The sequence below is a fragment of the Ambystoma mexicanum genome, chromosome 11, assembly GCF_040938575.1.
Source record: "Ambystoma mexicanum isolate Mex_15411 chromosome 11, UKY_AmexF1_1, whole genome shotgun sequence".
Classification (NCBI taxonomy): domain Eukaryota; kingdom Metazoa; phylum Chordata; class Amphibia; order Caudata; family Ambystomatidae; genus Ambystoma; species Ambystoma mexicanum.
In genome coordinates, this window is record NC_090934.1 from 752,245,915 (window position 1) to 752,259,924 (window position 14,010).

Genomic DNA, 14,010 nt, shown 5'->3' on the forward strand with positions numbered 1-14,010 from the left:
GAACAGTTGCAGGTAAGTAACTTGTTCCTTCCCTCTAGGTTTAGCAGTTGTAGCATTCTCCGAGGGTGGTACAAAAAATCAATGTATACAATGCCCATCTGGCTATTTGGTTAATAATTTCTAGAAGTAATCAAAGATTATTCTCCTTTGTGGTTCCATTTAGAATTTATTTTGAGGTATTTATCCAGTTGAAACATGGTTTACAAGTAACTTTCTTGGATTGCCTTGGTCTAGTTACTGGTTCAGTAACAAATTACATTTATTCACAGAAATTGATCAGAATAAGGACCGAATGTTGGAGATTCTTGAAGGGAAAGGACTCAGCTTCTTGTTTCCTCTCATGAAACTGGAAAAAGAACTATTGAAGCAAATAGAGTTGGACCCATCACCGCAAGTAATCTACAAGTGGATTAAGGACAACATTTCACCCAAGCTTCATTTAGATAAGGGATTTGTCAATATATTGATTACAAGGTAAGCATTGGTTGGAGGTTTTTCTAGTTTTTACCCTGGATTGTCGACGTGACTTGTTGCTTTTGGTTGCATGTGCTGTGAAAATGTATAGATTTAAAAAAGTTTTTTTTTTAAAGTGGAAATTGTTGTGCTTATGGGTGCAAAAAAACTTCACTATTGCCACATTAAAGACCTTCAGTTGATCTGGCACTCCAGTATGCCATGACACTTTCGATGTTAGGTGTTTGATTAATTGGTTCAAACTGCAGAAGTTAATCTGTGTAGGACTGTGCTTTGATTCCAAGTAGGAGCAGGGCTAGCTGTCCATTGCACATTAGTGCGTTTTTAAAAAAACATTTTTTTGCAGCTTTCCTTAGTGGTTTGAACCAGTAGACGATAACCAGTACAGACTTTTTGGAGGTATTGTATTCAGCGATTTATATAGCGCGCTTTACACATTTGTATGGCCTCAATGCGCTTTGTGATTCGAACAACCTCAATGTGGTGGAGGTTCTAAGGGTTTAGATTGAGATGCTGGTGTGCATTTCTCCGGCTTAGGACTAAATGGCTGGCCAGGCTTCAGGCGCTGTTGGTGGTTAAGGATAGAGTGCTATTGTTGAAGATTTGTTGTGGCCAGCTGTACTGAATGTTCTTTCTTCAGAGGGAAAGAGGATGCCCGACCTCAGCCCAAGACCAACCCCTCCGGACCTGAAGGAGGGCGGTGAAGGTCTCCAAGGAACGGCCATTTCTTCGCCCGATCAGGGTGGAATACTTTCCATCCACACCGTCTGACAAGGCCTACAAATGAATGTCGGGGAATCGCCCTCCGCCCTGCCCCCTCCCACGACGACCCTATACCCAGCACGCCTCCACCTCGGGTGCCGCCGAAAGATCTTTCACTGGACCTCCTTTTGACCCTCCTCACGCTGGTGTCGGAGATGGAGGCGGATGCAGACAGCCCCGCCACCCACTCTGCCTGTGGAAACAGCTTATTTAGTAGCATTTTCTTTTTTACTAGCAGCTCCCATTGACACCGGAGGAGACATGCCAGCTATTTCTACCCTCTTCCCCCGAGGGAGACTGAGTTGGACACAGCGACAAAGGGCACGGATGATGACTACGGTGGGATGGGAGACCCCATCACCTCTGCCAGGGCTACTCTGCCGGACAAAATCGGATCCTCCATGATCGCCAGTGCATCAGAGCTTTTCCAACTCGCACCAGAGGAAAAGGAAGGTTTGTCAGTGCCGGGAGGCGAAGAGGAAGACCATCCTTTCGCTCCCACTCATGGACAACATTTGGGATGTGGGGCTGGCACTGCTGAAGAACCCCGCAACAGCCGCAGCGAAGAGCGACCGGCTAGAGAAAAAGTACAGGCCGCCAGGAAGAAATCATGTTTGGCGTCTTCCGCCCCTGTGGACGAGGGGAAGAAATTAGATTCCATGGGTGGAAGGGCCATCTACTCGGTGGCGACTACGATCAAAGCTGCCAACGCCTTTGTGACTGCTTTGGTATAAGTTGGCTCTGAAACTGGAATGCCTCCCTGGTGACAAGCAGGTAGAGGAGTTGAGATCTTCATGAGGGCGAGGTGGCGTCGGACCATGCCATCAGTGGCCCTGGACATTGCAGGCACGGGGTTCTGCCAGATGGGCAATTAAGTCTGCCTTTGCTGTGACTGGTTCAAGGGTACCAACTTTAGACAGGATGTCCAGACTAGGGTCCTAGACCTGCCCTTGGACAGGGACAACCTGTTTGGTAAGTGTATGAATCCCTCCAGGCATCAAAACTGACAGGCGGCATGTGCCCTAGGCACTTTGCAGCAACATCCCCTTAATGCCATCCCTCCCACTCCTCGACCCAGGAAGCCAATCGGGGGCGGACGCCATCATTGTCGGACTGCAAGGTGGCCAGTCTACCTCCAAGCAAGATTGAACCGGCCAGGACCTTGGACCACCCACCCATGCACCCCAGTGGGAGGCCGGCTGAAGAACTTCATCAGCCCGTGGGAGACTCCAATCGTTGGGCACTGGATGCTCTCGCCCACGGACACACCCTATAATTTCAATGAAAGTGTCCCCCATACCACCAGTTGCCAAGCAGGAACGCGTCCCCCAGCTGCCATTTGAGGCCCAGGCCATGTTACAAAAAGGGGCGATGGAACTTGTCCAATGAGTCTACTCCACATACTTTCTCGTAAGAAAGGACTGGGGGCTGGAGGACTATTCTCGACCTACGGCAACTCAACGAATACCAAGTCCCAGAAGTTCCAGATGGTCACTCTGCAGCACATTCTCTGCCAACTGGAGCAAGTAGACTGTTATCAGAGGACACGTACTTCCTCGTACACAGCAAGCATCGCCAGTTCCTGCACTTCATCATCCATGTTCATCTGTGACTACAAGGGATCTATGGGTATTCTCTGGGCCAAGTCAAAGGAGCTCGCTGTCGACCACACGGCAAGGAATGTCTGGCTGCTGATTGATGGACCTGGGGTGCTCAGTGAATTATCCAGAGTCCTGCTTCACTCGTCACAGGACGCTCTGTTCCTAGGATCCAAGCTCAACACTGGCCTGCTTAGCAGCTCTGTCGGAGGTGGATATCTGCCATTTTGGGCAAGGTGCAACGGTTGTTGTCACAGAAGAGCGCCAAAGGGAGGACCATCAAGTCGCTGCGCAGCATGTTGTCGTGCATATACCTGATTACGCTCTGCAGGCTGCGTCGAGCGGTAAGGTGGTGGGGCATTGGTTCTGTCACTGGAGGCACAGATTTTCAGAGCCCCCCTGTACCCGAGACGTCTTCACGCCAGAGGCCTATGGCGGCTGGAAGATAAAACTCTTCATAGCAACGTGCTGGAACTACGGGCAGTATTTTGGGCCCTCAGGTTGTTCCTGCCATCCCTCAGGGGCAAGGTGGTGAGGGTCTTTAAATACCACCTCAACATCTGGAAACAGGGGTTGGGGTCCAGTGCTCTCCAAGGAGGCACAGGACTTACGGCACTGGGCCGTCGCTCAGGGAAATGTTCCACCTGGCAGGGGTAAATAACTGTCACACACTCAGCAGGGAGCTGCGCTCTTGCCACGAGTGGGAGCTTCAGCAGGATCAAGTGGACAGCCTGTCCTCAAATGGGGCAAGCCCCAGATCGATCTGTTTGCGATGTGGGGGAACACCAGAAGGTTTGTCAGCATGTTTCTCCAGCATGGGGACGCATTCCCCTTCCCTTGGCAAGGCCTGTTTCTGTATGCGTCCCCAAGCCCCCCTTGCTACCTTCTCCACTATTACTTTTGAGTCATCAGTCAACTCAGACGGTACCGGTGCAGGATGATCCTTGGCGCACCAGCGTGGCCGAGGCAGATCTGGTACCCGGCCTTCTCAGCATGTCAACATCCTCTCCAGTCAAGCTGCCAGCAGTAGCAGATCTTGCCAGGGAAGGAGGTGCAATTCTGCACCACGACCCGGGATCGCTGAACCTGAAGTCCTGGCTCTTGCAGCATTAGAGTTTGGTGGTTACGAGCTTCCAGGGGATTGCAGGGAGGTACTCCCCAAGGCCATGCCATCGTCGACTTTGAAGTGCTATGGACACAAATGGAAACGCTTTGCAACCTGGTGCAGTTCACAGCAGTTGAACCCATGCGGGGGTAACGGCCCCTCTGTGCTTCGTATTTACTATCTTTGGCTAAATCGGGGCTGGCGCATGCCTCCCAAGGTGCATTTAGCAGCTATTTCCTGCTACACCAGCGCCGTCTGGTCAAGGAATTTATCAAGGGACTGTTCTTCTACTTCCCGCCAGTGAAGGCTCTGGCGTGGGAGCTTGTGTGGTGATGACTAGGCTCAATAGCGGGGGTGGGGGGGGCATTCAAACCTATGCATTCAGCTCTGCTGGAGTTTGTCGTGGAAGACTGCTTTACTTGTGGCCTTCACCCAGGCAAGAGTGGGTGTGATCAAGGCCCTGTCCTGCAAGCCGCCTTATTTGACTTTCCATGAGACAAGGGTGGTGCTGCAGGCACACCCATCCTTCATGCTCAAGGTTCAGTCAGACTTTAATCTCAAACACTTGGTGTTACCTGTGTTTTTATCCTACGCCTTAGTCGCCGGCTGAAAAGACTGCACTTGCTGGCTGTTTTTCGAGCGCTGAAGTGTTGTGGCCCACAGTTTCTGGTAAATTTCTTTTTAACTTTTTTTTACTTTGGGCATGTGAACCATGGGAAGACCTTGTCCAAGACTTCCATTTCCAGGTGGCTCTCAAGCTGCATCGCCCATTGTCACCAGTTGGCAAACCAACAGTTGCCTGAATGTCCGAGAACCCCTTCAACCAGGCATTCCACAACAGTGTACCTGTCTGGTGTTCCCCTGCTGGACATCCGCAGGGCTGCTTCCTGTAGGTCCACTCACACCTTCACGAAATTCTACTGCATCGGATTCCAGGGAGGAGTACAGAGTTTGATACGCAGCCTGTTCGCTTGAAGGTGAGGAGGTAAGAGATGCTAATGTTGAGCCTTGCCACCTCCCATGGTTGTGCATGTGTATACTGCTATATATTCTTTATTCAAGCATGTGAATCCATGCCAGACCTCAGGCTGGAGAATGAACAAGTTACTTACCTGTAACTGTTCTCCAGCATGGGTCTGGCATGGATTCACAAGCAAGCCCTCCCGCCTACCTCTGTGGCTCTTCTCTTGGTCCTACTGCCACCTTATGTGCTACCAAATCTGATGATGGCAGCCAGAGGAGGGGCTTACGTAGAGGGCAGTCGCTGGCTGGGGGTAGTATGATCAGAGACCAGTGATTGGTTGTTAGGAGAGTTCAGAAGTGATACTCAGCCTGACTGAATATTCATGAGCATGTGAATCCATGCCAGACCCATGCTGGAGAACAGTTACAGGTAAGTAACTTGTTCGTTGATCAACGTAGTGATTAACGTACTCTTTTAGTCCATAGTCCCATTTCCACCATCCTCCAACCCCGAATAAAACTGGTGTTACTTAGGCTATTGTAATAGTCGATGCCTCGGGGGGGACTGAGGGCCGTGGACCTCTAAATTTAAAAGGGAAGGTTTTTTCTAGTGAAATGCTCAGTTTCCCATCCCTAGCGAGCGATGCCCATGCAGTATGGAGGAAAGGGGACTATGGACTACACTACAGTGAGTAAGTTACATTTTTCAAGGATCTCTCTTGAATAAGATGGGGATGCGGGTGCGGGTTCTAATGTCATCTGGGTCCAGTACTTCATCTCGTGTTTTTAAACTGAACTTCTCCAGCATGGGGTCTGGCATGGATTCACATGCTCATGAATATTCCCCGTCGGCCGGGAATCCTCGGTATAGAAAAAAGTCGGTATCGGTTTTGTTTCTGATCTGTCTTTCTTAGTAGTAACCAATCACTGGTCTCTGGGTCATACTGCCCCCAGCCAATGACTGCCCTCTCCCTAAGCCCCGCCTCCGGCAGCCAGCCTCAGATTTTTACTGCACGCTCAAGTGTTGGGAGTCCTCGTGCTGTAGCTCTCAAGCTTTTGCTGCGTTTTCGCGCTTTTCAGGAGATTTTTTCTCATTTTTCGGTTAAATAGAGCCTCAAGCTCCACAGTTTCTACATCCGATCAACGGGGATCCGTTTCAGAGTTTTCTACGCCCCTCAAGGGTGAAGATTTCGTCGAGTTACGCTTTTGGAGGATTCCAGAAGTTCCGAGGCCTACCCCGGACATGGCCCAGGAGAAAGGAAGCTCGACGCCCGGGAAGCTGTTCAGGACCTGCCCTGGATGCCAGCTTCAGAATGTTTTCAAGGAGGACGAGCATTCGTTATGCCTCTACTGTCTCCATGAGGACAAGACTCACACAGAGAAGGACTGTGCGTTTTGTGGGAACATGTCGGAGCGGACCATGAAGGATCGCCACCTCCGTCTCGCCAACTGGCTGGAAGGGAAGAGTCCGTCAGGCGAGAAGAAGAAAAAGGTCCGAGCGGCCTTCCAAGTCTTGTGAGGGCGCCCTGGCGACGGGGGCCCAACAAAAGGCTAAGAACCGCGAGTCTGCGGGCACCGGGAGCGCAGAACGGTCGGGCTCCTTGGCTGCCAGGCAGGGCGCATCCTCCCCGGCGCCATCAACCACGAGCCAACACTCTGGCTCGGGTAAGAGGAAGTCCGAGAACCCGGCGAAGCTTCTGGAGAGGCCCCGGTCGATCTCGAAGATTCCGGCAGAGGGGGAGCAAGGCTCAGACCCCCCCCCCCCCCCAAGGTGAAGGCCCCAGACGTCCAGAAGGTGACGATGGCCTTAATTCAAGACCTCAATTGGGGATGTTGCCGCGGCCCTGGCTCAGCCTGTGGGAGGCTACACCAGTGGAGGCGACCTCGGGGACCCAGAGTCTCCCTGCCACCGCAGAGGGAGTCGTCTTTCAGGCCCATTGAGAAGACCCCCACGAAGTCCTTGTTGGAAAAGGTGGGGGAGGGGCTGGTGGCCATCGGATACGGACACGACCTCTGAAGAGCTCATCGAAGTCGTGAAGAGGACCAGCCCATCGGGAGGGATCCTGACGAGGGCGACGACTAGAGCGACTGTCGCCAACAAGGCTCCTAAAGAGCCCTCGCGCCCGTAGTTTCCGGCGCCGCAGGGGGGGAACCGGAGCCAGGACCTTTGGAAAGCCCACCGCATAAGAGGATGCCACCTCTCCCACCTCTGCGGCCTGCTCTGCCTTCCGGGGATGATACAGGCAGACACGGCTACAACAGGTACAGATGACTGAGGCGACGACAGGACGTGTCGCCCCCTGCTCAGGCGTCCCCCCCCCCGGACGAGATTGGATCCTTTCATGCCATGATTTCCAGGGCATCCAAGCTCTTCCAGCTCTGCCCAGAAGAGAAGGAAGGGTTCCTTTACCAACAGCGCGAGGCTAAAAGGAAGACGGTCCTCGCCGTACCGCTTCTTGATGACATCTGGGATGAGGGCTCGCCCTCCTCAAGAACCCTGCCACGGCGCTGGCAAAGAGGGACCGGTACGAGAAGTACCGGGTCCCCGACGCTGCCCCTTGTGCCTTCGGGTGCAACCGACCCCGGATTTGGACGTCGCGGCGGCAAAGAAGAAAGCTTGGGGGGGGGGGGGGGGTCATCGTCCTCGACATCAACTTCCCCGCCGGACGGGCGAGGGCAGGAAGCTGGACACAATGGGACGGGTAATCTCATCCGCAGCGACGACTACCAAGGCGGCCAACGCCCTGGCTATCGTAGCCGCTACGACGGAGTTGTGGTTCAAAATCGCCCCTCTGTTGGACTTCTGACGCCAAAAGGGCTGAGGCCCTTGAAATCCTACAGGAGGGTGAGATTGCTTCGGACCACGCCATCACGGTGGCAACGGACATCGCTGACACCGGTTTCCGTCAGTTGGTTAACGGCGTTTGCTTGAGACGACGAGGATGGCTCGAGGCCATGGATTTCCGCCAGGACGTACAAGCCAAGGTTTTGGACATACCCTTCGACGGGAACAACCTGTTTGGGAAGGCGGTTGAGGAGTCCCTTCAGGCCATCAAGACAGTCTGACTGCCTGGGCACTGGGAGTGCTCCAACGACGGCCGTCCTTTCGGAGCTCCGGAGGCAGACAAGGTGCCTCCAAGGGATCCGGCAGCGGCTCCTCCACGTACCTCCAAGCGGCAAGATCTTCGTCCCAGGAAGCCTACAGGGGACGCGGCAAGTCAGGTGGTGCCCGTCGTCGACGGGGAGGTCAAGGAGGCAAGGGGGCCTCCAAACAAGATTGAACCAGCCGTCGGGTCGGGCCCCCGCCGAAGCACCCCGGTGGGAGGCCGGCTGGCGAGGTTCGTCAGCGTGTGGGAGTCCCCATCACCACTGACCGTTGGGTGCTGGGCGCCCTGGCCCAAGGGCACGCCCTCGAGTTTCAGAAGTGCCCTCGCGTTCCACCCGTGGTCAGGAAGGAAAATCACGTCCCTCAACTACTGTTGGAAGTAAGGGCGATGCTCAAGAAGGGTGCCATCGAGCTTGTCCCAAAGAGGCTTCGGGGCTCGAGTTTACTCAAGGTACTTCCTCGTAAAGAAGACGGGAGGATGGCGCCCCATCCTGGACCTACGACTGAACAAGTACATCCAGGCACAGAAGTTCCGTATGGTCGCCCTCCAGCACGTGCTGGGACAGCTGGAGGAGGGCGATTTCCTGTCGTCGTTGGACTTGGAGGATGCGTACTTCCACAGCCCCATTCTAAAAAGACACCGAAAGTTCCTCAGGTTCGTGGTCCAAGGTCGGCACTACCAGTTCAAAGCCCTCCAGTTCGGATTGAAGTCGGCACCCAGGGTGTTCACCAAGTGCCTTGCACCGGTGGCGGCGCGGCTGCGCCTACAGGGGATCCACGTCTACCCCTACGTGGACGACTGGCTCATCCGGGCAAGTACAAGGGAGCTCGCCGTGGAGCACACTGCGAAGACCGTCCAGCTGCTCACGGACCTGGGATTCTTCATCTTTCCAAAATCCCACCTGGTTCTGTCGCAAGTCGCCCTGTTTCTGGGAGCCAAGCTCGACAGTGGCGCGGCTGGCCTCGCCGTCGGAGGAAAGGACCAGGACCATTCTGGGCAAGGTGCAGCGTCTGCTGGCCACGGACATGGCCAGGGTAAGATCTATCAAATCCCTCCTCGGGATGTTGTCCTGCATTTATCTGGTGCGCCTTTGCAGGCGTCGGATGCGCCCCTTACAAGAGTTCCTCTACGCCCGCTGGGTCCAGTCGACGGGCAGCTCGAGGACAGGATCCCTCAACGAGACGTTCCGTCAGGCGATCCGGTGGTGGGGTACCCGCTCCCATCTGTCAGCGGGCACAGACTTTCAGACCCCAGCCTACCAGGTGACGGTGACAACGGACGCCTCCCTGGAAGGTTGGGGAGCGCACTCCGGAGATCTTCACGCGAGAGGCCTTTGGCTCCCGGAGAAGTCTCTCCACATCAACATCTTGGAGCCCCGTGCAGTGTAAGTGGATCAACTCTTCCGACGATGGGGCGAACCCCAAATCGATCTCTTCGCGACGGCGACGAATTCCAAGTGCTGAAGGTTCGCCAGCAGTTTCCCCCAGCCGAGGAGCATGGGCGATGCTTTCTTGTTCCCCTGGGACGGCCTATTTCTTTATGCGTTCCCTCCGCTGCCGTTGCTGCTCCGGCTCATCCAGCTCAAGAGGTCCTGGTGCAGGATGATCCTCGTCACACCGGCGTGGCCGAGACAGATCTGGTTCCCAGACATTCTGGACTTGTCAACGTCCCCACCAGTCAAGCTGCCGACGGACGCAGACCTTCTCTCCAGAGAAGGAGGTGCCATTCTTCACCACAACCCGGAGTCGCTGAACTTGCAGGCCTGGCTCCTGCAGCACTAGAGTTTGGAGGGTACGACATCCTGGCCGACTGCAGAGAGGTTCTTGCAAAGGCCAGGGCGTCCTCAAGTGCTACGGACATAAATGGAAGAGGTTCTCCGTCTGGTGCCTTTCACATAAGACTAACCCTCTGCGGATTACGGCCCCTTGCTGGTCGCTGGCCAAAGATGAACTGGCTCACGCCTCCAGCTAAATACATCTAGCTGCAATCTCCCGATATACCAGGACTACGGGACGGGCGTCCTTGTGGTCTCATCGCCTGGTGAAAGAATTTATGGACTATTCCGATCATTCCCGCTGGTGAAGGCTCCTGCCCCGGCGTGGGAGCTTAATGTGGTGCTGACCAGGATCATGGGGGGGGGGGGGGCCCCATTCGAGCCTATGCATTCGACGCCTTTGAAGTTCCTGTCATGGAAGACGGCTTTCCTCGTGGCCATCACCTCCGTACGACGAGTGGGAGATCCAGGCCCTATCTTGCAAGCCTCCATACTTGACTTTTCATGACACGAGGGTGGTGTTGGGGACACACCCCTCCTTTATGCCCAAGGTGCTGTCGGACTTCCACCTCAACGAGCCCTTGGCCAGTTTTCTTCCCGTCGCCTTTGTCGCCGGCCGAGAGGACTTTGCACTCGCTGGATGTAGCTAGAGTGCTGAAGTTCTATGTGGACCGCACGAAAGTTTTCGGAAGACTTCACAGCTTTGGGACTGTGAATCAAGGGAAGGCTCTCTCGAAGACTTCAATTTCCAGATGGCTCTCCGGCTGCATCATGCACTGTCACCGGTTGGCAAACCGGCCGTCGGAGAGCCCATGCGACCAGAGCGATTGCTGCTACCACGGCATTCCTATCTGGTGTGCCCCTGCTGGACATCTGCAGGGCTGCGACGTGGAGGTCGACGCCCACCTTCACAAGATTCTACTGTGTCGATCGGGACTCCAGGGTCGGCCAAGCAGTGCTGCGTAACCTGTTCGCCTAAGGTGAGCCTGGTGAGGAGGTAAGAGTTGCTTAATGTTGAGCCTGTTGCCACCTCCCGTGGTTGTGCATGTGTGTACTGCTATGTATTCTCTTATTCATGAGCATGTGAATCCATGCCAGACCCCATGCTGGAGAAGGAACAAGTTACTTACCTGTAACTGTTCTCCAGCATGGGTCTGGCATGGATTCACATGCGAACCCTCCCGCCTACCCCTCTGCGGCTCTTCACTTGGTCATACTGCCACTTTATGTGCTACCAAATCTGAGGATGGCTGCCGAAGGCGGGGCTTAGGGAGAGGGCAGTCATTGGTTACTACTAAAAGACAGATCAGAAACGAAACTGATACTGATATTTTTTTTTTTTCTATACCGAAGGATTCCCGGCCTGACTGGGAATATTCATGAGCATGTGAATCCATGCTGGAGAACAGTTACAGGTAAGTAACTTGTTCCTTTTCTCCCTGCTAGCCTAGTTTTTTTGAATGGGTTGTGTGGGAGGGTTGGTGCAGGATCACTTGTAAAATCCTGAGGGCTTTGCCGAAGAACGAAAATCAATTACATGATCAATACATTTGGCAAACCTTGAACTGTTCTGTTTTCCTGTTCCTTGAACTGCTCACTTGGTACAAAATATTTGTTCTTGTGAAACTAACCTATTCGAAATTCAGTTTTTTACAGTATATATCTAATGAGGTATGCTCGCCAGAGGATAGTGATGTTTCAGCTGCTCCTTCCAAAGAACAGTTGGATCAAGAGAAAATTTTGCTTCTCTCATTCAAGCCAGTGATGCAAAAGTTCTTACATGACCATGTTGATCTGCAAGTCAGTGCGTTGTATGCACTTCAGGTGCACTGCTACAACAAAAGCTTCCCAAAAGGTACTTGTTGCACTTAATTAACTTAATGTGGCCGAATTTAAGCCCTTCATAGATGTACATGTTGTCCTGCTGTTCAACGATGAACCTCACAAATGGCTCCAGATGCTCATTTTACCTAAAAATCCTGTGCTTTGGAGACCTCACTCCACTAATTGAACATGCTAAGTGCACCCCAAACAATGAGTTTACCAGGTGAAAAGCTAGACATCACACCCCAAAATCTGTTTGAAATCTGCATATACTGGGGCGAGGGGTGTCCCTTGAAAATGAGGACAGCAGATATGGTTAACTGTAGGCTTTATTACTGAATGCAGTGAGTAAATGCTCCTTTCGTGCTTATTCTGTTTTGCCATGTAGCCTGGGTCGGACATGCAGACGTGTAAGAGAAAATGGCAAAGTGAAAACATGTCAAGGAAGAAAAACGAACTCTAAACAACCAGAGCCTGGCTAATGCCAGGTGTATTCAGAGATTATTCACTCCCTTCTATATTATGCAACATTACTTGTTTGCAGTTAATCCGATGCTTTCACTTTCCTTTTCCCTTTGTTTCTTTTGCTATTGTTTTGATGTACTTTTTTGGGTAGCATGAGCAGTAAATTTGTGAACGTCAATGTGTAGGTCACGTTTGCCTAAAGGCTATGTGCTTAAGGGCTAAAAGTTGGGCTTCATGCACATAAAGGATTAACTAATAGCTTAGTGTTGCAACTAGAACACACTCTGCATCTCTTGAGCCAGACTTGAAGGGTATTCGGGTCATTGCTTTGCACCACCATAATATAGATGGTGGCTTGGGGTCAGGCAATTTTGGTGTGGGGTTATGCTTTGCGGAGTTATGCAGGGGATATTCCCAACCACCCACATTTGCTGGTGAATGTGGTCCCAAATTGGAGCAAAACAAATGTGCCCAGTTGTATTCAAGCAGTACATCCACAGGGAGGATAGTTGACTTGCACAATTCAAAATGTACATTGATTTCTTATCTTTATTGATTCAGGTATGCTACTACGCTTTTTTGTTCATTTCTACGATATGGAAATTATTGAAGAAGAAGCCTTCTTGGCTTGGAAGGAAGACATTTCCCAAGAGTTTCCAGGAAAGGGGAAAGCATTATTCCAGGTACAATATGCCTATTTTTTTCTCTTGCTATACACAAGCTTGGGGCCTCAGATGTTGGAATTATGCTTTCTGTTAAGGTGGGTTTTACAACATCATCCCTGGGGGAGGGGTTCTTGGCAGCTGCCCTACTTGTTGGCCAGGGTAATGGACACAAAAGCCACTCTCTAGCAAGGTAATGCATACTGATCATTAAGGCAGGCTTCAGGGATGATTTGGATTGGGTGGGGGGTGTAGCCGTAAAGTTAACCCATCATGGAGCACTGCAACAAAAGTACAAATATATTGGGTATCCACTCGAAGCAAAGTATTTGTATTTATTTGGTTTATATAGCGCTTTACGTCAAAGCGCTTCACATTATAACAGGATACATTTAACGATAATAACGGGGTACATTTAACAATAATAACAGGGTACATTTAACAATAGTAAGTGGTGCACAAATTGAGAGAACCCTAGTGGTCGAAGTGTGCCGAAAGTAGTTTAACTTTACAACTACCTGAATAGCAGTTGCTTTGGCAGGATCCTGCCTTTAAAAAAAGGTGCGCTGGCATAAGAATTATTGATTACAAAAGCTGGATCCCAAGACCTCGATCTCCTTTGGGTTGACAGTCCGTGGGATGAATAATCTGGTTCTCCAGCATGGGTCTGGCAAGCGAACACTTGTGTCGATGTGCGTTATATGCCATATCATATAATGGATTCACATGCTCATTCCCCGTCAGGCCGATAATCTTTGGTAAAAGAAAAAAACTGTTAAACTTTCACTTACAAACTGTATTTCTCCTCTAAACCAATCCTTGTATTCTGGTTCATACTGCCCCCAGCCAAGACTGCCCTCTCCCTAAGCCCCTCCACTGGCAGCCATCTTAGTATTTGGAGTCCTGTTTTGCTCCGTGAGCTATTTAAGTTTTTAGTGCTTTTTTGATTAAAAAGTCCTATTTTTGGCAAACTGAGCCCAATCGGCTGATGAGCGGGGATCCATTTGTCAGTGAATTTCAGCACCCCTCAAAGGCAAGAATCGTCTCTCATTGAAGATTCCAGGAGGCTGTTGGTCCTGCTCTGCACTCCAGACCATGTCGGAAGAGAAGAGGGAAGCTCCCTTTTTAAAGTTTTCAGGACAAGCTCCTTCAGTGCCTCGACTGTGTCCATTCGGACCACAGGGAAGCAGAGTGGGAAGCCTGCCTCGGGTTCTCAAAGCGAACCATGAAGGATCGTCACTGTAGACTGGGAGCTTGGCTCAGCGCCAAGGCCTCA

General features: G+C 51.9%; 1 protein-coding gene across 3 annotated transcripts in view; it reads left to right on the forward strand.

Moving 5' to 3' along the window:
- Positions 1 to 14,010, forward strand: part of EIF4G2 (eukaryotic translation initiation factor 4 gamma 2) — a 152,410-nt gene that overhangs the window by 131,959 nt on the left and 6,441 nt on the right. For all 3 annotated transcript variants that reach the window (XM_069623647.1, XM_069623648.1, XM_069623649.1), the window contains 3 exons: positions 270 to 474; positions 11,430 to 11,638; positions 12,634 to 12,755. In XM_069623647.1, the coding sequence (XP_069479748.1) occupies positions 270 to 474; positions 11,430 to 11,638; positions 12,634 to 12,755 (536 nt within the window). The remainder of the gene's footprint in view (positions 1 to 269; positions 475 to 11,429; positions 11,639 to 12,633; positions 12,756 to 14,010) is intronic.